Source organism: Equus caballus, chromosome 6 (genome assembly GCF_041296265.1).
Source record: "Equus caballus isolate H_3958 breed thoroughbred chromosome 6, TB-T2T, whole genome shotgun sequence".
Classification (NCBI taxonomy): Eukaryota; Metazoa; Chordata; class Mammalia; order Perissodactyla; family Equidae; genus Equus; species Equus caballus.
The window spans coordinates 20,201,959-20,228,011 of NC_091689.1; the positions used below are offsets into that span (position 1 = coordinate 20,201,959).

The 26,053-nt window shown below is 45.5% G+C and overlaps 1 protein-coding gene across 3 annotated transcripts in view; it reads left to right on the forward strand.

Moving 5' to 3' along the window:
* The first annotated feature begins 19,101 nt into the window (after positions 1-19,101).
* Positions 19,102-26,053, forward strand: part of ATG16L1 (autophagy related 16 like 1) — a 37,647-nt gene continuing 30,695 nt past the window's right edge. For all 3 annotated transcript variants that reach the window (XM_070269486.1, XM_023642598.2, XM_023642599.2), the window contains exons 1-2: positions 19,102-19,425; positions 23,396-23,489. In XM_070269486.1, the coding sequence (XP_070125587.1) occupies positions 19,311-19,425; positions 23,396-23,489 (209 nt within the window). In that variant the 5' untranslated portion in view covers positions 19,102-19,310. The remainder of the gene's footprint in view (positions 19,426-23,395; positions 23,490-26,053) is intronic.

Sequence of the window (26,053 nt, forward strand, 5' to 3'; positions counted from 1 at the left end):
GTCGGAGGACTACTGTGCTTCCACAGCTGGAATGAGGCACTACATCTTCGAATGTATAAGGTACAAGCCTGTAGCAAGCAAAGAGCGGTGATGGTAAATAACACCACTGCAGATCAGACTGCAAGTTCTGGCTTCTCAACAAAGAGAACCAAATGGAAGCTAAGGGGGTTCTTGTTTTAGGGAAGAATTTTTAAAGATAAATGAAAACTGAGAAAAGTAAATATTCCTTGTCAAAGTTCCATTTAACTCATAAGTTACCTAAAGTTAGCTACCTATTAGCTGCATGACTTCGGACAAGTTATTTAACATCTCAGGGGGAATAGAATTTGTAGTTCGAGTTTACCCACACTAATTGCCTTAAAAAAAAAAAAACAGTCAATACTCTTGAGGAACATAACAGAATTCTGAGGATGTGCAATTTATTATTCACAATGTCCAGGATGCAATCCAAAATTGCCTCATATAAACAGAATCTGCAAAATGTGACTTATCTCAAAAGAAACAATAAGCCACAGAGATCAACTCCATCCCAGATACTGGAATTAGCAGACAAAGATGTTATGGGATGTTATGACACCTGAGGACATAAAGGAAAATACTCCTGAAATAAATAAAAAGATAGGAAATCTAGCAGAGCGATAGACATTTTTAAAAGTCAACCCAGAATTCTAGTCCCAGTGAAAATACCCTTCAAGAACTAAGGTGAAATAAAGGCATTTTCAGATCAAAGAAAACTGAGAGTATCTGTTGCTGTCAGATCTACTCCTGAAAAATGCTAAAGGAATTTCTTTAGGCTGATGGGCTATGACAATAGGTGAAACCTCAGATCTTCAGGAAGGAAGGAAAAGCATGGAAAATGGGAAATCTATGGAAAAATATAAAAGACTTTTTTTCTCTTAATTTCTTTAAAATATGAGCGTAAAGCAATAATTATAACATTTCATTGTAGGGTTTATAAAACATATAGGTGAAATACTTATGACAATTGTAGCATAGAGGAGGGTGGGAAATGGAGCTGTACGATTGCAAAGTTTATAGATTTTACGTGAAATGGGCAATATTAACTCTAAATAGACTGTGAAGTGTTAAAGATGTATATTTTAATCTCTAGAAGGGGATTCTTCTGCTTCTTCTGGTGGTCTCCAGTTTCACATGCATATTTCCTCCATATGTCTGGCTTTTTGCCCCTTTCCTGTCCCATGCTGGACCCTGCCCTGATTCTGTCGCTCCATAAAACACCATCAAAAAAATCCACATGTAAGACAGACTTCACTTAAAATTTGGGGCAATGGATCGTTGCTACATCACAGAACATCACAACCAGCAACTTACAAACAACGACTAGACATCTTTGCCCTTAAAACTCTTCAGTCGTCTGGCTACCAGAAATTCCTCTCTGATCTACTTTCTCTGAGGGCCCCCTGCCCCCTGCACTGGCCCTCCCTCTGCTGGAAACTCTCCACAATCTTCTCGCTTCGTCCTATTGAGCAACACGGTTCTCCATCTCACTCAAAGCCCATCGTGGGCATGTCTCAGGGGTCATCACTTCAAAACAGCTACCACTCTCCAAAACGTTCTGCTACAAAAAAATAGTTTTCTCTCTGAAAAATCCACTAGTAGCTTTTAAACTCATTTTTCCTTCCTCCTACATAGAGATACACCATCGCGCTGTCTCCTGGCTCCCTCCTCGATTAAACAGAGCAAATGAGCTTCAACCCAAACTCACATCATCTACTTATCCAGGTTCTGAGCTAAATGAGTGCCTTAGAGGCATCAAAACCCTCCCTTGATAGCTATTGTTACTGAAGTATCCCCCCTAAGGTCCCACTCCCCACTCCACGTGGCTTCTTTGCTCATCCAAAATATAAATTTATTAAGCACCTCCCACATGCTGGTCACACGGTGCTCATCCTAATATTACATATATAACTCTCCCTAAGAAAGATTTTTTGAAAGGCTGCTAAGAGGATAAAAACTGTTCTCTCCATAGCATCTTATCACTGATAAACGCTAGGCCACCTTCAGGCCAGTTTAAAAAACCCAAATTGACTGTAAAAGCTTTGTTCCAGTCAACTGTTGTTGCATACCAAACTGCTCCAAAACTTCATGCCTTAAGACAACGACAACACTTATTTGGCTCACAAATCTGCAATTTGGGCAGAGCTTGTTGGGGACAGCTTGTCCCAGCTCCATTCACCATCACTGGGTGGGCTTGAAAGCTGGGGGCTGGAACCATCTGAAGGGTCATTCATTCAAAGGTCTGGTGGTTAATGCAGGCTGTCAGCTGGGACCTCAGTTATGGCTGGAAGACCTATGTCTAGCCTCTGAAGTCACACAGAATAACTCCTCCCTCATTCTTTTTAAGTAAGCCCGCATTCCAGGGGAAGAGAATTAGATTCCACCTTCTGATGGGAGAAGTGTCAAAGAACTCACAGACACGTTTTAAAACCCCACAGCCTTGAAGAGAAATGTTGATCACAACTGATAGGCAGTGAGGAGAGGAGTCATACTACACAATCCACAGAAAGCTTCTTTAAAATCCTCATTCTCATTTCTCTCCCCAAGAACCATGTGTCCACACTTCATGGCACCCTGCTGCCCGCTCCTCTCTACCTGCCCCTCCCTCCCCTCTCCACCCACCTCTACTCCTATTCTTTTCCACTTTCCTTTCTCTGTCCTAGCTCATGCAATCCCTTTTTTATCAAGTTAAATTTAGACTCTCACCTTTTCCCTTTCCCCATAGTTCATCTCTGTCAATTTCCTCAATGGAACCAACGAAGTCTTTCCTCCTTAAGAAGTTGGAAGGGGCTAGGTTGTCACTCTTTAATGTTTTTTATGTATATGTGTGTACATGTATACAATGTATATTTATACATTTGAAAATAAACCCAGAACTTTTTTAACTCAGTAATTATATTTGCAAGTTAGCCCAGTAATTTGGATAGACTAGACATCTTTGTGCGCACTTAACCCATGAATAGAAATGGTGCACCTGACTGTGTAGGAAACAGGGCACACTCAAGGGACACCCTCATGAAGACACTATTTACAGAGGTGCAGGCAGAGTTAAGAGATCCAGAAAAGGATGCTGAGGCACCCAGGGACTAGCAACAGCAGGAAGCCATCACCTCCCATAGATCTGAACAGGGCTTGGTGTTACCCAAGGCAGTGAGAGCTGGACCCAGGAAGAGGGGCCCCTGCCAGAAGCTGCGGCCATGAAAGAAACCAAGCACGGTAAAGAAGGATTTGGGTTAAAAACCCCTTGGCCTCCCTCTTCTCCTGCCCACTTACCCCTCGCTGGTTCTTCCCATTGGCCAAACCAACTAGAGGCCACAGGGTAAGGGAGCCCAGGTGGTGATACTGCTCATAGGGTTCAGCCTCCAGACTAGGAACACACTGGGAAGGGCAGCGAATGGATGGGGAGGAGGGTGAGCAAAGGGAGAAAAAACAGCCCAACTTGCTTCAAAATTAAGATCATCTTTTGACGGCAACTCTTTCAAACTATGCATACATTGGGAGTAAAAGATGGGGTGGGGGGCACATGCCCAAACAATTAAGAAAAATAGACATTGACAGCAACTGGCGTGACGCTCATTCTTAATTACATGAACTAATGAAGTGGGATTCCTGGCATGACTTACTCCAAAGTAATTTATATTTGGCTTGGAAAGCAGAATGGTTTTTATAACAGATTTTTCTAATTATGTTTTGCTTATGTTAATAGAAGGATTTGATTCCTCAAGTAAATACCACCTCATCACAAAGCAGGATGGCGCAAAAGTACACTGAGCGCCAGGTGGAAACCAGGCTGATATTTCACAATTTGCTGCAGATGATGCAAAAATAAATGGAAGGTTTTGCTTTGGTTTCACAAGGGCCGCCCTCTCCACCTGGTCTATAAAAGCATGAAGGACAGCCAGAGCATCTCGCGCTTCTTCTCGATTCCTCAAAAACAGTGACACTCCAACTTTGCTATGCGTGAGAATCACCTGGAGAACTTATGAGACTGCAGATTCCCAGGCCCGTCAGAATGACAGATTCCCTTGGTCTGGGTGGTGCCTAGGAATCTGAATTTCAACAAGCATTCCAGATCATTCTGATGCTGGTGCTCAGGGCATCGCATTTGGGGAAATGCTGTCCCAAGGTCTGGGCACATGATTCAGACACAGAGGAGGGAGAGTGGTGTGAGAGATAAAGTGGAGGAATGATTTGAAGTCAGAGCTGGGTTCAAATCCCAACTTCACCATTGGTTGGTTGAGGCCAGTTACCATCTCTGACTGTCATCTGCAGGAAGGGTAACAGATGTACGTAAGGGCACACTTGGAGGTAATAAATGAAAAGCAAAAATCATGGTTAATACATAGTGGCGCCGCCTATTGGTACCCAGAAGCTTCTTGAGCCAGCCTTTCTCAAGATGATGGGGCTCTGGGAGCCCTCCCTTCAAAGATCCATGCGGATGACACCTGATGTCCAGCACTGCGTCCTTGCCCTCACTGAACCCCACCATGAGACACTGTTTTTCCTCTATTTCATAGTTTTTGAGACTCACTCTTGCCTTGTTTCCACTCAAGAAATTATTATTCATCCTGCAAGCATATGGACAACAGGGTTTTTTTACCCATTCTCTCTCGCCGTTGGCATTATATCATTCAACAATATGTTGTTAACGAAAAATATTAAAACTACCCGTCTTAAATTTTTGGTTCTGGTTCATAATGTAACATAATGAAAAGGAAAATCTTTTGCACAGTCCCAGTGGTGCAGAAACAGTTAGAAATGATTCTAAATATAGACTCCCGGATGACAGAGGGGTTGTTTTATGTCATTCTGATTTCTTTTTCACAGCGTGTTCTATGTGCTGGAATAAAAATTTTTAATGAAGTCAGAATGCTAAATTTAAGTGAGCCCTTTGCTCTCCGTTCATTGCACAACACATTTTGTTGCCATTTAATTGGCTGTGCATCTTGGCTTCAGACCTCCAAGGAGTAAAGCGACTATCAGAACTCATAAATGCAACAGTTTTGATTATGCCCAGATTCTAACTAACACTTCGGGTCTCTCTTATTCTTTTACTTAATTGACTTTCAGTGAATAAATGTAAAAAGAATTTCCAATTGTTCCTCTTAAATCACCCTAATTGGACGTGAGTAGTGATAATATGGACTTGAGGAATATTTGATATAATGTAATTACTAATCCTAGATGACCTATAATGAGCTTCCAATTTTTTTGTTCAATAAGTAGCCTACGAATACTGCTTATTGTGGGGAATAACTGAACTGCAATCTATCCTAAGCAAACCATTCAGAACATTCACTTACAACTTAGGTACAAAATCTACAGGAACCTGTTAGTGACTATATAACCTGATGTAACTCTACCAGATCTGCGCTTCTCAAACTTGGGTGTAGGAAGAATCGCTCGAGGAGCCCATTTAGAAATGCAGGCTCTGGGGCCACCGACAGAGAGTCCGATTTAGCAGCTCCGGGTGGGAGGAGGTGAAACCTGGGAACATGCATTCTAAACAAGTGCCCAAGTGATGCTGATGGAGCCAGCTGGGGACTAACTAGTCCATTTTCCTGGAGGTGCTCTTTCTCCCTCACTGTACCTGCCTATTCCCTCACCTGTGAGCAGACTCCCAACCTAGGCATCCTTTTCAGCGCTGGCCTGGAGGCAGGTGCGTATCTCGGATTAAGCGCTTCAACTCCTGGCCTGACCACATGACAATCTAATCACAAACAAGGTAAATTCACACAAACAGAGCAGGTTACCCACCTCAGGGATTGCTCAGAGAGGTGAGAATACTGGATGCCTTTGGACCAAATAAAAATGCAGTCATACACATTCCTGACTTGATCCTCAATACTCTGTAGGGTGGGTCTTATGTGTATTTTATAGAGGAAGAAACTGAGGGTCAGGGAGGTTGGTGCACTTGGCAGAAGTCACCCAAGAAAAGTGGAGAGCCGAGTCGCTGAGCTGAGTCTCCAGTCTCCAAAACTGTTCTTTCCATCCCTTGTCAAGAGTTTGGTTGTAATGCCAGGATATGTGGAGGTGGGTTAAGCATTTTACATAAAAAAATAAACCAATTACCTCTCAGAATGAATTTTCTATACAAGAGGAGATTACTTCTGTATTCACAGAACAGCAGCTACACAGGAAATAATTAAAATTCTAAGAAAAGTCTGCGTTGGTCTCCATCTTCAGACCTTTTACAATGCTTCCATCTTATGGTTAAGTATGGAAATAGAAAAGGAAGTTGAATCCTGATGTGCCCCTGGTTCTCAAATCCTCTGTCAATGCTGAAGGACACCCTGGCTTGGCTCCTTGGAGCTGGGCGGTGGCATTGCAGGAGCTGTTTCCCAAGTGGATCAGAAAAGTAATCTTCACAAACCTAACTCCAGAATTTCCCAAACTGACTTTAGTGGTTTTGATGGGTTTGTAGTTTTGATGGTCTGCTCAGACCGCCATAACAAAACACTGTACCGTTCAGTTCCTGGTTCACAGACGGCTGTGTTCTCAGTGTCTTCACATGGCAGGGACAAAGGGAAAATCTCTCTCTCTCTTCCTCTTCTTATAAGATCAACGATCCTATTGGATCAGGGCCCCATCCTTATGACCTCGCTTAACTTTAATTATTTCCCAAAAGCCCTATGTCCAAATACAGTCCCGCTGGGTGTTAGCCATTCAACACATGAATTTCTAGGGGGACTCAACTCAGTTCATAGGAAATGGATCCAGTAATTTTTCAGGAAAGCAGCTTCAGAAAGACGCAAATGGGCAGCTTTTCCTAACTGAATACAGAAAACTCTATCTGAGGAGGTCCCCTTCCAACCCTTTTGTGGAGGAATGGGTGGTGGATCAGGAAGTCAACAGTAGGGTTAGCAGCCCTTAGATAGGGCCCAGAAAGACACTGTGGCGGCTGACTCTGGTTCCATAGTGCCTCAGGCAGAACGGTCTGCACGTGTGTATGTGTGCACATTTCCTGGGGAGGCATGCTCTAGCCACAGTGGCTTCCCTGCTGGGCTTCGGACATATCAGGCAAGCTCTGGCCGTAGGGCTGCCTTGGGCTGGGCTCCCTAGAAGCAGAACCTAAGACTGGGATTCCTGTGCAATTGATTTATTGAGGAAATGCTCTCAGTCCAGGCAGCAGGGTAGGCATTAAGGGAAGCAGGATGGCTCAGGGGAAGAGGTTAGGCAGAACTGTAGTTTTAGGAGTCTAGCCTCCGTCTGTCCTGTGCAGAGCTCCAGAACATACATCACATCACAGAGAGCGTCTCATTCAGAGGCAAGGGCACTGGGCTCCTATGCCCCCTCCTACCGGTCAGTTACTGGTCACCTCCCAGGCATCTGTAGGAGGGGAGCCAGCTCTGGTCAGCCAAGGGCAAGCCTCCAGAGAAGTCCGTGAGCCTTTAGCAGCCAACACCCATTCCAGCAGGGGCCGGGTGCACTGGCTGCTAAGAGGACTGGCTGGGCTCCAGTGCACCTGCTCCAGAGCCCGCTCTAGCTGACCCCTCTGTGCAGAATGCTCCTCCCTTAGGTAGCCTCTTAGCTCACTCCCTTTCCTCCTTCAGGTCCTTGCTAAAACCTCACCTTCTCAGTGAAGTCTACCCCGGCCATCCTATTGATGTGCAAATTGCACCTCCACCCCCTCCTCGTCACCCTTTCTCTGCTCCACTTTTTCTTTTGGTCCACAGTACTCACCACCCTACACATGCATAATTTACTTCTTTGGTATGTTCAGTTGTTTTTGGATTTATTTTATTTTTTGGTGAAGAAGATTGGCCCTGAGTTAACATCTGCCAATCTTCCTCTATTTTGTATGTGGGATGTCGCCACAGCATGGCTTGATGAGTAGTGTGTAGATCCGCTCCTGGGATCTGAATCTGCAAACCCTGGGCCACTAAAGTGGAACATGTGAACTTAACCACTACACCACCGGGCTGGCCCCGTTCAGTTGTTTACGGCTTGTCTCTCCCCATTAGAAGGAAAGCTCTTTAGGGACAAAAATACTGGCCTAGCCTTAGCACCGAAAATAGTGCTTGGCGTATACTAAGCACTTAATAAATACTTGTTGAATTAATTAATTAAGTCTCAAAGGGTCCCTGACCCAAAGAAGGGAGAAAGTCAAGAGCCTAGAGAAATAGATGGTGTAAGAGGGCACTAGCCCAGCCAGTAGGCGTGTTGTGGGGCCTACAGGAGGAGCCCCCCACCTCCAGGAGGACATGGACGGTATCATTTTTGAGTCCAAATGAAAGCAAAGTCCTCATTACAATGTACTCTGAGTGGCGGCTCAAAGCCGTGCCACCCTCCACTGCTGCTGTACTTGAGAAGGTGGGAAGTTTCTACTTGCTCTTCTAAAATAACTTTGTCTTTACCCTCCCTCAGAAGTCTCAGCTTGGGAAAAGTGTGACCACCCTGATGATAATAGCTTAGGTAGCAGAACTTTTCATCCAAAGATATGGAAATGCTAAGATATGGAATAACTCAGATACGGCGATGCTTCATAAACACTAAGTGAGGAATTTTCACAGTTTCCTTAGAGGATGCTTGCTAACGTGCACGCGCTCAGAAGTTGAGGGACCAAGTTGAGACGCACGTCCTGTCTGTCTTACAGAGAAGGTATCTTAGACAAATGCTGAGAAAAATGCTTTTTCAAAAATCATCTGTTCTTAGCCTTGTCCCAAACAATTCCCAGGTAATTGTTTATCTCTTGCCTAAGGAAAACGGGCAGAGGATTAGACAGACATCACCCAAAAGAGAATGAATGATGAATGAACAGGTAGATGGGAGAATGCTCAATTTAACCAAAGAAATGTAAATTAAAACAACAGTCAGACACGATTGTCATCTATCTAACTAGGAAAGATTTTGTACTGTACTAACAAACTGGTGAAGAAAATCTTTTCACACATGCACGGAAGTGTCAAGTGGTAAAGGCTAATGGAAAACTACGTGCTAGATGTATTTATAGACTTTGCTATCTTCATAACCTCCGACCTACTAGAGTCAGAACCCTATCCTACCAAAATAACCTGAAATTCAGGTAAGAAAAGCCTTTTGAAACCAGCCATAGGGGTTTATAGCAGGACTAAGAAGGAAGAAAGAGAGAGAGAGAGAGAAAACTCATGAAAGCTGGTGACAGATTCCTTCAAAATTTTTCTTTGGTTTAACTTTCTTTCACAAGGACAACTTTTTGTGTGTGTGTGAAGATTGGCCCTGAGCTAACAACTGGACCAGTCTTCCTCTATTTTGTATGTGGGACGCTGCCACATTCTCCATCAACTCAGGCTGAAATGCCACTTACACACATTTTCTTCATTGAAGTTGACTTTGCCCATAAGTCAGATGATGAAGCTGAATACAGCATCAAAATATGCAAACCATTTCCCCCGGGATACAAATGCCAGATATGGCAGACACAGACTTCACAAAACATTGTGTGTGAGTGTGTGTATGCGCCCGTGCATGCAAGGACAATTTTTGTCACATTTCCCTGTGGCCCGACAAATAGAATACTGTCATTTAGTTTCATAATTGGAATTGCTGATTTCTTGTGCTTTTGACAGTTGGGTCATGTTTCCAATAGTTCTAAAAACTTCCTCCTGTGCATGGCTCTTATTAACATGGAGCCATGTTAGTAACTAGTCTATTTTCAAAATTCAAAACAACCATCTAAAAAATTCTCTGAATTCTCTTGATCTTCTTTCTCTTTGAACTTCACTCACTAAAAATAACCAAAATTGTGGAGTTTTTTTCTCTCTGAACTAGAATAGATGCATCAACAATGAATACTTTATTTTTCAGGAAAGACATTCACTCGTGAAAAAAAAAGTAGCTTCAGCCCGTAAAACACGTGTTCATCCCAAATGGGATTTAAGTTTTTGTTTTTTTAGTTTTTATCAGGCAAGCTATTTACACGGTTGTCGGCAGTTTCCAGTTTCTGGAGGTGGCACCTCTGTAGCAGAGGCCCTCCTGATGACTTCATAAAAATGTCTACTCAGACTTCATTTACTTTGGAAAAATTAACGGAAATAGGCTGTTTGGTTCCTCATGGTAAAGCGAAATCTCAGCTGTTGATCTCGGAGATGCTGTGGAATCATGAGACATGGGATGCAGGGATGTTGGGGAGGAGCAGAGAAGGTTCCACTCATCCCGAGCAGGAGACGTGCCCTCTTGGCCCTCACACGAGAGGTCATCCTAAGATATGGGAGAAACGGCAGGCAGACGTCTCCCCTTATCCACTGCTGTGTGAGAGGCCGTCACCTCCCCACCATGGATCAGGGCCTGAGAAAGGGCACAGCAACGCCATTTTCCCTCTGCTGGGGAGCCTCGCTACGCCTGACCTAGGGCCTGGAGTTGCACTCAGTGCTACTTCCAGGAAACATGGGTTCATTTCCTCAGATCTTGGCAAAGATAGGCAGGATGGGGTGGAAATTTCCTGCTTTGAGTCTCTGCCATAAAATTATGTCTAAGGGATTTTCCTGCTGTAAAATTCTAAATTTCCATTTAGTCAAGGAAAAGAAACCAGCCACAGATGGAGATGAAGCAACGTAAGGCTAAGGAGAGCTAAAGAAGAGCAGGCCTCAGGCACACACACTGGGAACAGGGCTGTTGGGCTGCGGGTGGCTCCTGCCTGGACCCTGGTCTTCCCTGGACATTTCCTCTGCCCACCTGTTTCTTGCTTCTGTCCCACAGATGGTCCTCTGTGCATTGCCAGTCTCCCTGGCTTTGCCTTGGCTCAGCGTGGCTGCTCCAGACCCTGAAGTCCAGCTCCCCACATTCAGACCCCTGGAAAAGGAATTTGACCCAGCTTGGGTCAAGAGTCCATTGCTTGTCCAATGAATGATTGGTCAGAAAGGTCCAGTCACGTGGTAGAAACATTACCACCCAGGCACATGATGTTACTAGAGGGAAAGAGGACAGACTTGGGGAGGGGCAGGGCCCCCCCAAATGTCTACAGCAGAGTTGGCGGTTCCTTCCTTCCCACCCTTCTCCTGGCACTTGGGGTTCACAGCAGCCTCCTCTGGTTCCCTGAGAAGCACATGCCAAGGAGAATTCAATACGGGAGATTTATTGAGGGAGATGCCTGGGAGGAAAGATGGCGGGGTCGCCAGACAAGGCTAGGAGAACCGTCAGACCACCATGCAGGTCGGAATCCAGGGAAGGAAAGAGGGAAGAAAGGAGGTTGGGTAGGAAGATTGTCAGCCTGCAGTACATTTTAACGAAGTTTCAGCAGGACCAATGAGGCGTCTGTCTTAGTTCCAGATGCTATAACAAGACACCATAGACGGGGGGCCTCAAATAACAGAGACTTATTTCTCACAGTTCTTGAAACCAGCAAGTCCAAGATTAAGTTTCCAGCAGGTTCTAAATCTGGTGAGAGCCCTCTTCCTGGTTTGCAGACAGCCACTGATAGAAAGGTCATCTCTCAGGTGTCCCCTCTTATAAGGGCACTAATCCCATTCATGAGTGCTCCATCCTCAGGACCTAACCACCTCCCAAAGGCCCCACCTCCTCACACCATCACATTGGGGGTTAAGGCGCCAACACATGAATTTTGGGGGCACACAAATTTGGGGGCATGCGAGGAGTCCCACGTGTCTCAGAAGCAGTCCTGCCTTAGCATCCCAGCCATGCTTGGCCATTGGTGGGGCATCCATGGGAGCATGGACATGCTGGACTGTGGTGGTGGATTCAGAGCACAGCAGCTGGGGTGTCAGTCCATTACACTTCCCCAGTAGGAGATCTGAGAGGCACAAGTTCAACGCCAACACATAGGCCCTCCTTTATTTTAAAAATGTAAAAACTCTCCTTAACTCAAGGGCTGTACAAAAACAGAAGGCAGGCTGGATTTGGCCCATGGCCCAGAGTTTGCTGACCCCTGGTTTAAGTTACAAGTTAAGGTTTATATTGCTTGCAGACAAAACCCTCCTAACTTCTACAAGGGGTAAGTACCACTGACACAGGGATGCTGACTTAGGGCTGCTTGTCATCCTAATTCCCATCGAAATTGGTCCATCGACATTCAGGCTCACAAATCTGCAGACCCTATCTTACTTTCCTTCTTGCTTGCATGAAAGAATGGGTATTTTCCTTTTCCTCTCATCCTCTCCTCACCTCTTGAAGCTCCTAACTTAAGGTTAAGGTAATGGGTATGGGGTGGGGGCAGGGCTTCTGTAACAGAAGTCAGACCTGCAAAGAGAAATAGAATCTTACAGTTTAATAAGGTATGGGGGGCTCGCTAGCAAGAATCAAAGATCTGATTGTCTTTTAGATACTTCCCCACTGCCCCACTTCCCGGCCAGACCAGAAAGGTCACTTACTTTTGCCTCCAACATACTAACACACACACACACACAAACACATACACATACTCCTAACTGAGGAAATGAATGGAGCAGAGAATGGTTGATAAACTTAATCTTCATGGGGGCAGAAGTCGTGTTGGACACCAAGGAGATGGGGCCTTGAGGGAAAAAAAAGGTAAAAAGAATTAAATTGGAGGGAGGGAAGAAAGAGAATGAGAGATTGTGGAAGGAAGAGAGTGTGGGGTACTTCACCCCAGATTTGGTCAAGTGGTGCACCCCCAAGGTCCAGGGCAGGGCCAAGACTCATGGGAGATCTCAGAGACAAGTTGGAAAGACCAGAGGAGCCATTCCTGAATCTCCACCTCAAGGTAGACTCTGCAAGGGCTGGACTAGACCACCTGAAGCTGCTGGGAAGGACAACCGAACATTTCCAAGATCCTACGTAGGCATCACAGGCTAGACCGTTCTGCCCTGGACTGGACTGCTTCCGCTCCAGGAGAACAAGCGCTGTGCTGGGGTTACCCAGGTTAGTGGAGCAGCCATTTATCCATGTGTAGTCCTCGACAAAATTAAGGGGGCCATGCCAAGGATTTCTAAGGAATCTTTAACAGAGACTGAGGTCCAGTGTGTACATTGGGATAGAAAAATTTCCTTATTGGAAAAAAGAGGTTCTGTTCAAAAAGCTGGAATGCATGTACAGTCACCCACCACAGAGCAGCCAGTCCTGAGCCCCATCTCTGTAGGATGCTGTACCCCTGGCTGGTTCCTCCTTATTTGGGGATTGGCTTCCCAAAGGGAAAACGCCTAGCATTTGGATTTGGGGAGCAAGTCCAATAAATTGCTGTTTCAATTTTAGGCCTTTTTAAAGACAAAATCAACTTAAAACCTCAGAAAAAAAATCTCATCACATGCACTATGTATTTAACCAAAATCCTATTCCACTGCTGTGTGCCATTCTCCTGCGTGAGAAGCCAGTGTTGGTGGGACACCCAGCAGAGCTATTAATATCTCGTGAGTCATTTGAACAGTGCTTTTGGAAATGGTATCCCTTCACTTTCTTTCTAGGGGGAAAGAGAAAATATTTCTAACACATGGCAAGAGTAATTTCTAATATTCCAGGTCTGTTCTCATATTTCTAATTATAACTTTGGGTTATTAAAATTTTTCTATCACCAACAGACACTAGTATTTAGGAGGCAGCTTAACTTCCTCAGCAGTTCAGGAGATCGCAGATCCAGAAACTTTTCCCAGAGAATTTGGATGAGGATTGCTGGTGAACATGAAAAGTGCATGGTGAGAAGGGCAGTGGATTGTCCTTCCCCATTTCATCAAGATTTTAAAGGGGAAAACCCTGACTTAGTGACCACCTGTGGGGGCAATGCCATTCGTCTTGGTATTAGCCTGCTGTGTTAGTCAGGATTCTTGGGTGGCAGGCGAAAATAAAGCCCCAGTGTAAACCAGCTTTAATGAAAGGCAGGAATGTGTTGGTTCACGTAACCAGACTGGGAGGAGAACAGGGCTGGGCTCCTTGCCGGAGTGGCTGGAACAAGGGTCTGCAACGCCATCAGGATTCTTGCTTTCTCGTCTCCTCTTTTCCCTGTGCCTTTGCTCCATTGTTTTCAGACTAAACTTTTCACGAGACATCAGAGGGGGCATGGCCACTAGTGGATCCTGCTGCATATCCTCAGACTTCCTAACCAAAGGAGAAAATCGTTCCGCTCTCCCAGATCTAGTTTAAAAGTCCCCATGGAAGACAGTGGTTGGCAAGGTTTCCTGTGCCCACTCCTGGGATCAATTTGTTGCACGAAGGGGCATGGAAATACCATGAATGTAGCCAGGAGGGTGGAATCTGTTAATAAAACAACGAGGGAAATGGAGCTGGGCAGTCTGAACAGATGATGTGTCCCACATTTCCCTTCTTCTGGGAACTGTTCCCTCCTCCCGCATCCAGAGGAGGGAAGACTGATCCCGCCCCTTTGCCACCCTGATTGTCAGATATGGGCATCTGCTGGTCCATGGGAATCCTCTCCCAGGAATTAAGAACTGGGGTTCGGAGATACCAGCTCAGTATGCAGCTTGCTTGTACTGAGGAGATGTTGAAGGAGCCATTTCTTCACCATCAGGATGGGAGGGCTGGGAAACAAAAAGAGCTGGGCTGCAAGACAAGAGGAAAAGGAAGCAGCAATTTACAGAGAGAAGCAGATGCAAAGGGCTGAGTGTTCTGATGGGATTTGTGTCCTGGTTCCAGTGATTCCTGGTGTCCAGCCACATCCCTGCTACCAGCTCTGTGCAACACCTCATATCCTGATAACCCCCCACTTTCCCTTAAGGAAGCTCAAATTTCACTTCTAATGCTTGCAATCAAAAGTATTCTAACAGGGGCCGGCCCGGTGGCGCAGCAGTTACGTGCGCACGTTCCGCTTCTCAGCGGCCCAGGGTTCTCCGGTTCGGATCCTGGGTGCGGACATGGCACCGCTTGGCAAAAGCCATGCTGTGGTAGGCATCCCACGTATAAAGTAGAAGAAGATGGGCATGTATGTTAGCTCAGGGCCAGTCTTCCTCAGCAAAAAGAGGAGGACTGGCAGTAGTTAGCTCAGGGCTAATCTTCCTCAAAAAAAAAAAAGTATTCTAACTGATACTCTATTTAATCCTAAAAAACAGTCACAACCCTGGTACCCTGACACACGGCACAGTGCCACGATTTAATGGGTGGGTTCTGTTGCCAGTTTTCCTCAATGAATCCGAGTTATGTCTCTTACTAACTCTGCGACATCAGACAAGTTACTTGACCTCTGTGTCAGTTTCCTCATCTGTAAAAGGAAGTGTTAATAGCACCTACATTACAGTGCTGGGAGAATTCTATATTTTAATCCTTGTAGAACCCAGTGCACGGCATATAAAAATCACTCAATAAACGATAGCAATTATTGATAGCGGAAGAGGGCAGTAGTGTCTGGGAGAAATTTTACCATCTCTTTAAAGATCCAAGAAGCAAAACAAGGGAGATAACTCCCCCCTCAACACGCATACTTTCTAGCCAGGAGTCATATTCCCAGGTGGTTAGACGTGTCATTTTGACCACTCCAGTGTCACTCCCAATACTTGGCCGCCAACACATAGGAGGGTTAACAGGGACTTCCTCTAAGAAAGTTGAACTTTCCTATAATGCTTGTATTGGGGTATAAGGATAACACCCATCTCAGACACTGTCATTATTAAAATATCAAATCTGAGTGTCAGCACACGTATGGAGTGGAGGACAAGACCTACATGTGATTTACTATGTTCAAAGAGATGCTTGCTAATGAGATTTTTCTGTAGTATCATACATAGGCAAATGCAACAATACTAAGGAGAACGGAGAAAAGCCAAATGTCAGGCAACATATGGTTGTAAGGGAGCATCATTACTGTCACGAAAAACCACATTTGGAGGGATCATCAGTGTCTGAAAACCTGTGTTGGTTGGTTTCTTGGCTACCCTTTGGTTCTACCAGGTAATAGGTTTGTACAGCAGACAGTTAACACAGCCACACGGTTAACTTAGTTTACTCTCACCTTTAGTGATCAGATTTTGGCAAGAGCTGAAAAGGAGTGGAAATAATTAAAAATCACGGGGCTGGCCTGGTGGCGTAGCTGTTAAGTTCACACATTCCACTTCGACGGGCCTGGGGTTCACCAGTTTGGATCCTGGGTGCAGACACGGCACCACTTGGCAGGCCATGCTGTGGTAGGCGTCTTATATATAAAGTAGAGGAAGATGGGCATGGATGTTGGCTCAGGGTCAGTCTTCCTCAGCAAAAAGAGGAGGATTGGCAGCAGATGTTAGCTCAGGGCTAATCTTCCTCAAAAAAAAAAAAGAATTAAAGATCAAGAGCAATTTTTTAAAAAGAAGAAATCGTATTTTAGAAAGGAATAAAAGCAAGAGAAAAAAAGAACAGAAGAAAATCTGTTGGCACTGCCTTCTGGCCGGCCCTCTTTTACTTTACATTCCTTACACTCATAGATGCGGATCTCCCTTGCCAAAGAGTGACCTCCTTGAGGTCCGGATCTGAGCCTGGGCTATCGTTGTCTCCCACGGGGAGCTCACCCCTGAGCCTGATCCACTCTAGGACCAGACTGTTCCCATCTGACTGAAAGATGGAGGAAATCAGGAAGACCAAAAGGAAAGGACAAGAGCAAACAAGACAATTATCTGAAAGTGAGTCTTGAATTTCTCAGAACTGGAGCATCTCTAGAGGATCTCCCAGACGGGATGCGGAGGCACTGATGGTTAAGGCGAAAATCTCCTGGAACGTTTTAGCAGTGGAAATGCTGTTAGGTTAAATCTGTTCATACTTTGCTTTAGTGAGACTGGATTTTCCACAAAGAAAGTTCTTGGACAGGCAATGCCTCTTCCACTCTTCTGTGAGCAAATTTGCACTGCTTAACACACTGCTGCAGGAATCTTGGGATATTTTATATTTCTCTTACATCCCTTATAGGCAGTCAGAATCCATTTCTGGAACATAGATGTTGTTTTCCAGCAAAGCATGCTGAATCCTTTAGACATTCATTATTTCCGAGAACAAAAAGAAAAACTGTTCTCTTAAGATCCATAATCTGTTTCCAGAATATTCAGACAATCTCATTTCTTCCTCCTTCCTATTACTCATCCCCCCTCCAGCCACTCCCATCAAGGTCCTGGGAACACACCTGAGGCCTTCACATCACTGACTTTGCTCTTCACCGGGATGCCCTGCCTATTGGCTAATTTAAGAATTAATTACATATCATTTCAAATTATTCTCTGTTTTACATATTCTAGTCAAGCCAAACTGCAACGTCAGCTGAAATAGAGACAGAGCAGTGGAGGGCAATGGTTACGGGCACAGACGCTAGAGTCAAACTGTCTGTGTTTGAACCTAGGTCTTGCCACTAACTAGCGAGGTGTCCTCAGATAAGTAACTTAACCTCTCCGTGCAGGAGGGAGATCTGACCTAGCCGTGAAAGTCTGTTATCTGAAGGTTGTGAGGCAGTGACAGTCGAGCTGAGCATTAAATCATAGGAATTAACTTGGAGAAGTCAGAAGGGAAGGGTGTACCCAAGAGAAGCACAGTAAATCCAAAAGCCTTGCTATGGGAGGGAGCATGGTGCACAGAAGGGAGTAAGAGGGCCCAGTGGGGCGCAGTGCGCACCAGATAAAGCTGGTGAGTTAGGGAGAGGGCAGAATTTAGCAGAGTTTAGTATCCATAGCTTAGAAACTATATTCCCTATTCACTCAACAAATTTTGCTTACGAGGAGCCACCAACACGCTTATTTTACATAAATTGGATTCATTCCATATGCTGCTTTTATTAGGAATATTTTTTGAGCAATAAATATACAGTTATTAAACCTATCTCTTATTGTTGGATCTACAGATTACTTCCAACTTTCCACTATTATTAAAAATAGCATGACCAACTTTTTTTATCTGGACATTTGTTCAAATATTTCTTGGCATAAATCCCTACAAGAGGAATTGCTAGTTCTGAAAATTCATTAACATATTTTAATCATAACTTGTCTGGGAAATTAGCATGTTGAATGGTCAAGGTTTGATGCTATATGAGGCTACAGTCTTTTGAGATTGGTACCACCATCAAATTTGGAGGCACTCTTGTTGTGCCTACTCTAAGAACCTACTTCTCAATTGTCTTCACCGTGTGAGGAATTCCCTTCTATTTCTGATCCCCATGAGTCCTTTCCACAAATTCAGATCACACCATACTGACGGCCAACGAAATATCTGTAACCTCAGCTCTAGACGCCTGGCTGTCCCACTCCGGGGCTCCATAGGAGAGGAAAGGCTTTCCTAACTGTCTCTGAAGGATCTCCCTCTGGTCTGAGACACACTATTAAAGAAGGCAGTTTCTGACATTCCTTTTCTCTCCTCTGGCCTCCTACTTTGTCCAGTTCCATTTTCCTGCAGTAAATTCACTAACTTGTCAAAGGCAGATGGAGCTCAGATGATTCTATAACAGATTGTGGTTTTCCCTTCCGCTGAGCTGACAAACGCCATCTTCTCCGGAGTCTGCATCTTCCATGGACTCCTTTCAACATCTACTGTCCTTTTCCTCTTTCAAAGTCCTGTGTGTATCCCCACCCCTAGATTACTTTCCAAGGACCCACTTACTGTGAGATCACAGATAATTTCTAGGCTTCTAATGATTAACATGGCCAATCTCTTCCCTTCTTTCTCAGCTGTTCTTTGCATTCCATTTCTTCATTGCAAAAAACCTGTTTCCAAGGTCAGTGGGTCGCTCTTGCTAAAGCGGCCAGACTCCGGGTCGACCTAGGAAGGATACCTGGTGTCCAGGTAAAGTTAGGCTCATCGTGTGCCAGGCACAGTGCTAACTGCCTTACATAGGTTATGCCTTTTCGTCCTCACGGCAACCCCGTGGGGTACGTATCATCACGGTCCTCATTTTACAGATTAGGAAACTGAGGCTTAGGGAGGTTGTCACTCATCTACGATCACACGGTTACAATGTGGGGATGGACCCCACTTCTGCTTGCAAAGAGAGATGAAGAAAAGGGAGGCAGGCCAAGAAAGAAAATATAAAATGAGGTAGAGCAGAGCCGGAAAGGCAAGCAGGCGGGCGGAAACGGCCCCTTTCCTGTCTCCTTCCCGCCCTGGGCTGAGCCTCCAGCGCGGCCCGAACGCCTCCCAGCGGCCGCCTCTCTGCCCCGCGAGTTTCCGGCCTCGGGAGGGCGTCATTAGCGAGCGCCCTCCGTTGGCGCCGGCCTCGTGCGTGCGTGGGCGCAAGACGTCGGCGAGGAGGCGGGCCTTCCGGTCCTCACGAAAGTCATTTCCGGCGGGAGCCGGAAGGCCGTCCCGGATGGCCTCGGGGGCGGCCTGTGCGTGGAGCTGAGTGTTGAAGCTGCCGGCCCGCGCCCGCCGGTAGCCTCATGCCGCGGGCCGCGGCCGCCAGCCTCCGCTCGGATTGGTGGCGCTAAGGCGCCGGGGCAGCGCGCGACATGTCGTCGGGCCTCCGCGCCGCCGACTTTCCCCGCTGGAAGCGCCACATCGCGGAGGAGCTGAGGCGGCGGGACCGGCTGCAGAGGCAGGCGTTCGAAGAGATCATCCTGCAGTGTGAGCAGCTGGCGGGCGGTCGGGCAGAAGCACGCGGGGCACCGGCGGGAACCCGGGGCCGAGCCCCGCGCTGCCCCGGCGCCCCACCCCTTTTCACATCTTTTCCTCTTCTCTTCACTTTGTCTTTGGGGTGACCGCAGAGGGTTTCCTTTTCTGAGCTGTGTGTTCTTCTCTGGCGGGCACCGCTCATGCTTCTGTTTGTGAATCCCAGCAGCTCGCACAGTGCTGATGCACTTAAATGGGCAGGTTCCAGAAACGTCCCGTTGCGCCCATCGTGTTACTGAAACAGGCGCTGATTTTAAGCATCGATTCGCGCGGTTAACGTCGTGCTCTGAATGTAATGAAACGTTCGGCCTTGATTTCCTCAGACCTCTCGTCCTTACTCCACCTTGGCGTTCTTTGACTGTTAGACATGTGACTCTTAACACCCTTTTTTAGTAGGGACGTGATAGTCTTTACTGTTACTGAAAACTTCTATATGAAAGAGATGGTGGCCCCCCCCATTCCCGGTGCAATTTGGGTACAAAAACGTTTGTACCCTTGGATACGTCTTAGCATTTCCTTGCCGCTCCCCCCAATTTTACCGTAGCTCATGACCCATTTGGGGGCAGAAACGGGTACTCTTCTGTCCTATGGTTCCATCTACCCCTTGAAGTAAGCCTAACAAGTCTCTTACGTTATGTTGATGATGGGATTCACAGTCATAGGTTGCCTTTATTGAATTCAGATTGTGCTAAATCAGTGGTTCCCAAATTTAGCTGCACCTTAGAATCACGTGGGAATCTTTTAAAAATTAAGCCCGGACCAACTAAATCGCAGCATATGGGCTGGAACACAGGTGTCAGTATTTTTTTGATGCTCCCCGGGTAATTCTAATGTGCAGACAAGTTTGAGTGCTGTGGCAAATATTTGGCATGTGCTTTTCACTTTATGTTCTCGAAAATTCTATGAAGTGGGTCCTGTTGTTGCCGTTTTCACACATGAGGAAACCAAGGCTGAGAGAGATTAGTAGGTTCTCTAGGGAGGCACAGCAGGTTAATGGTGGGGCCTGGATTTGAACGCAGACTTAATGGCTCCTAACTTGGGCATTTGGTATCTACTTTTCTCACTGGGTCCCCCCGGGAAATGTCCTTTCCTTGCTTTTCGCTGAGCCCGTTCTCTTAACAAAGATAGTAAGAAAGGGGGACGATGCTCCGCTGTTGTGCTCATTCCTTATACTCTAAGAGGCCCTGGCAGACAAGTGCTCTTTCAGAAAGCCAGAAGCATAAGAAACCTCTCTTGCTCAATCGTGATGCTCTCATAGGTTGTGTACACTCAGGTCATCAGGTGTTTATTAAATGCCTGTTCTTTAAAAGCTGGTGCACATTGCAAGGCAAATTGGGCTGAAGGTGTGCTTCCACTCACTCCTTTATTAATTCTTTCACTTACTTTCTGAGTCTGATTTGCTGCATCTATAAAATGGGGGTGAAACCTGCCCTACCTGCTTCATAAAAATAGTGTGTGAGTGCTTTCAAAGCCATCTCTGTACTTGTCTATAAACGGAAGGCGTTTGTAATTGCATTGACACAAGTGGAATGGTGTTTCTGCATTGAAAATGGACATATTGATGGGGTGGGAGGATGCAGGAGAAAAGTGGGGAGCAATGGATCCTAGAGAGGGAACACATCTTCAAATAGCTTTAAAAGGCGATTAGTGTGTGCTTGAGGGGCTAGGAGAGGAGACTGAGTGACAGCCAGTTACGGGGGCAGGAGAGTAAGACAACTTCTGCCTGTTAAAATCTCTTTAGGCTGGGGATTGACAATAGAGAGATCACTTCAAAGTTTGACTGTGGAACACCCCCACTCCTCGTTCCAGCCTTCCCAGGCCAGTCACGCTCTGACCCTCATTCAACCCAGTGTTTCCTGTGCAGTTCCTGCCTGTCAGCCTGAAGAGAGGCTGTGGGGACAGGAGTGGCTTCCCTCGGTCTCCATTCTTCTTCTTAGTGAGAAGAACTAGTAGGAAGGATCCCTCTTGAATACCTCGTGTCTTTTGAGAGACCTAATGTAATCCTAGGGCACCCAGCTCTGGTGTAACATTTTGAAGATCTTATTAGAATTCTTTGACACTGGTGAATATCCAAGATTGAAACCACTTCCCTGTTCTGCTGGGCTAATTCATTAAATTAATAGAGATGAAGAGAGTCGTTCTATTTCTGCCCAGGAGTTCCGTTTTCAGATATCAAGGAGAAGTAGGACTCAAGAGGGTCCTACTTTAAGAGGAAAGATATGGGCCGCCCCGTGGCCAAGTAGTTAAGTTTGCGCACTCCGCTCCTGCGGCCTGGGGTTTCACTGGTTCGGATCCTGGGCGCGGACATGTCGCCGCTCATCGGGCCATGCTGGGGTGGCGTCCCTCATGCCACAGCTAGAAGGACCCACAGCTAAAAATATACAACTATGTACTGGGGGCTTTGGGGATAAAAAGGAAAAATAAAATCTTTTTAAAAAAAAAAAAAAAGAGAAAAGATAAGCTCCTCTAACAAGAGTAGTCACTGGCATAACCCTATCAAAATTTTGTTCTAGAGCAGTTCTAATCTCAGACTTTTGGGAGATGTGACACCCCCATCAGGTGTAGCCTTTCTGCAAGTTTCCCATGGTTGCTTTCTTGTTCTCCTTAGCGTAACTCCCATCCACATCTGACCTGCTGGCCCCCTGTGTGCCTGTCATTCTTACATGTCATTTCTAGCAAGAATTGGAATTCACATTTATCACATTCAGAAAGAGAACTCATTTTCTTCCTTACGCTGTCCACTCTTGTTGTTCTCTGACAACCTTGGCATCTTCTGCCCAGTTGCCTGAGTAAGAAACCTCAGAATGATCTTTGACTTTTTTGTTTTGTGTGAGGAAGATTGGCCCTGAGCTAACACCTCTTGCCAGTCTTCCTCTCCTTTGTGTGTGGGATGCCGCCGCAGCATGGCCTGATGAGCCACGTGTAGCTGCGCACCTGGAATCTGAAGCTGCAAACCCTGGGCCACTGAAGCAGGAGCGTACCAACTTAACCGTTACACAGCCCGATGTTTGACTTCTTACTAATAAATACCTGTTCATGTCACTGCCTGCTTGTCAAATCTCTTATTTCCCCATTGCCAGTGAGAAAAGGTCTGAATTTCTCATCCTGCCCGTGCGTGTGTTGGCTCCAACGTTTCTTTCTGGCCATTTAGACAACTCTTCTAGTCTTGCCTGGACTGTCATCTTCCCTTGTGAAACCATCCGAGAAATTGAGCTCCTTGAGGTCAGGGCCTCTCGTTCCTATTTGTATCCCTAGTGCCCTGATCTAAAAATTAAATTTTCCAAATGTAGGGGCTGGCCCCATGGCCGAGTGGTTGGGTTCACATGCTCTGCTTAGGCGGCCGAGGGTTTCACCGGTTCGAATCCTAGACGCGGACATGGCACCACTCATCAGGCCATGCTGGGGCAGTATCCCGCATGCCGCAACTGGATGGATGCACAACTAAAAATACACAACTATGTACCGGGGGGCTTTGGGATAGAAAGGAAAAATTTTTTAAAAATTTCCAAATGTAATAATAAGGTAAAGTTCTCGTATTACTGAGAGGTGCATAGCATTTCATGTTTACATTGTGTTTTGCTATGTTTTTTACTTTTTCCTCCTGGGGTACAAATAGGTGACTGGGAGTAGAAAGCATGTTTGACTGCCTTTAATAGGGGGACATTCTTGCAGGGGTATTCCCACAGGTTCCTTTGGCAGGGCTGCCCATGCCTAGTCTGGGGTATATCCAAGGAGTGTGCGTGTCTGCATTTTGGACGATTGCTACAATCGGTGACAAAGTGCAGTACATGATACTTTGACACCTAATAAAAGTGAAAACTACCCAGTCATCTTCTGGTTATTTTTTAGTCTGAATCTTTATAAGATAGTAAACATAAAGTGTACATAGGTTATAATAAATTACTTGATTTTTTTTTTTTTTTAGATAACAAGTTGCTGGAGAAGTCAGATCTTCATTCAGTGCTGGCCCATAAGCTACAAGCTGACAAGCATGACACACCAAACAGGCATGAGATAAGGTATTTTGAAACTATCCTGTCTTGCTTGTATCTCCTCCTTAATTGAAATTTGTCTCGGTTCACTTACCACTTCTCTAACTCAGAAGCAAACCAGGTTCTGTTTCTGTGCTCCAGTTTCTGTCAGCTTCTTTCAAATAAGAACTGCTGAAGCCAAGTAACTAAAATGGTTTTTCTGAAGGTCCCTGCCCACCCAGAAGGCTGATCGTAATGCTGTAAGATTGAGAAGCTGCTTTAGGTGGGTAACTAGGCCACTTCCTCCTCTGGCCTACCAGAGTTCACTTTTTCGAAATAATCAGACAAGTAAGCATTCTTAAGCAGATTTACATGGATCTTGTTAATGCAGGATTGATTGACTCAGAAACATGAATTGGTTTTTATACAAGATAGGTCTGTAGTTCAGTTTTTCAACATATTTTAGTAGATTGTGAAATCAGACTAGCAGGTTGCAAGAAGCTTTTTTTGTTAAGAACAGGAAAAATCTGCATTGTAATAGGAAGGGTATTGTTTCATTAAATATGCACCTATGTGTTTGTGATAGAGAGTTTGCTGTATTTACTTGGGCTCTTCTTGTAAACTGTATTTTTTTTTTGAGGGTCAGGATTCAAAAAATCTGAAGGCCAGACTTCATCAAAACAGCTTAAATGGAGTCACTCTAGAGTCTTACTGCCCTCTTTTTCTGTATGTTCATCGTGTTTGCACGTTAAATTGGATGGTTTGTATGGGAACGGTACCCATTATTGCTCTAAAATCTACCTAGGTGTATTGCATATCAGTTAACATTTAGCAATTGTGAAAATAAAGTTGATAGTAATTTAGGGTTTTTTTTTTTTTTTAAAAAACCCAGAAATGCTAGGGATAGCGCGGTGTGTTTATTCCTGTAGCTGAATCTGCCGTATAAGCACCTGCCGTCCATGTTTCCTCATCTGCTGAGGACATCTCCTGGCAGACCAGAGTGGGAAAGACGGATGGAGGGCCCGGCCCAGGTTCTGTCCCTGCTTCGTAACAACACAGGAGACCGTGCCTGGCTGTGTCTCTGAGAGGTCTTCCGTAGTATTGAAAATAGTAGTTGTAGTGTTTGGTCAATTTTAGGTGTAGAGAGTGCCATTTTACCTTTTTCATCTAAATTCAATCAATTGGAAACTTAAAACATTTTACTTCTATCTGGTTAGACTCTCGGTGACTATTCCTGTATCTTATATCTGACAGTTCCTTTGACTGGACATCACTGGGGTGATAAGAGCTCCTTAGTTGGGGGTCCTTCCTTTCCTGCACACTTGTGTCCACAGTCAGGCCTCTCCTCCTGACTGCCTTGTTTCTATTAATGGGATCCGTATTTTCCACAAGTCATCGATGATTCCTTTTTCCCTCAGTATCCTCCCCCTGCCCACACGCAGTCGGTCACCCAGGCCCGTTGCTGCTTTGCCCACAGTCTCCTGTGCATCTGTCTCTTAGTTTACGTTAATTTTGCCACCCCCTTGGTTTATTATCTATGTGTTCATCCCTGGACTGTGGCAGGCAGGAGTCTTGTCCACTCAGACATTTGGTGACTGCAGTGTGAGCTGTGCATTAAGGCTGCAGAGAGGAGCAAGGCAGAGTCCTTGCTCAAGTAACTGAGTCTAGTGGGGAGGCCAATGCTAGTGTGATAGTGCACCACGGAAGATGGGTGCCTAATTGGTTTTCTTCTCCCTCCTTCTGTCTCTCCTTAAATCCTGCCCCTCTGTCCTAATTAATCTTAAGACACACCCTGTTTAAAAAGCTTTATCTGCATCAGTTATCTGACTCCCCTCTTAAGTGTTTTAATCCCTTTGCTTCTGAATAGATTAAACTCTTCAGCCTGGAAATAGTTGATAGTTTTCTAAGTATGCTTCCTGGACTGCATCTGGGAAATTGTGAGAAATGCAAAATCTTGGGCCCCACCCCAGACCTACTGTATCAGAAACTCTGGGAGTGGTGCCTAGTAATTCGCTCTAAGAAACCCTTTAGGTGAGTCTGACTATCTGAGAACCACTGCTTCAGTCCATGGCACTCTGAGTGCCTGTGAGTTAGCTGCCTCACCCGAGGGCATGTTGGAAACACAGGGGATTGGCCTTATCTCACATCTGCTGCGCCTGGGGTGGGCCCAGGACTCTGTGTGTAGACCTGCCCTCTGGGTGATTTGTCTGTCTCCCTGGTGAAGGCTATTAGTGGGCTCCTGTAAGGAATTTGGCTTCATTGTGATTAAGATTGGAAGTGGTAGGAGGCTTTGAGCTGTGGAATGAGTGACCTTGCTCTGCTGTCCTTAATCTCTTCTCTAGAATCCCAGCTCCTTGGAAGAAGGGACCAGCTTTGCATTTTGCATATTCCACATTGCTTTGCATTAAAATAAAGGGATTTGATGAAAATAATTTCTAGTCCTTCTAATCGCCATATGCAGTCAGTCACCCAGGCCTGTTGGTTCTTCTGCCTAATTAGGATGGTTTCTTGGAAGGGATGTTCCACTTTATTCTCTTGGCTTCTGCATCATGGGCTGAGATTGAGAAAGCACTGGGTTGCCTCAGAGGGTGACATATTTGCTTAGAACGTGT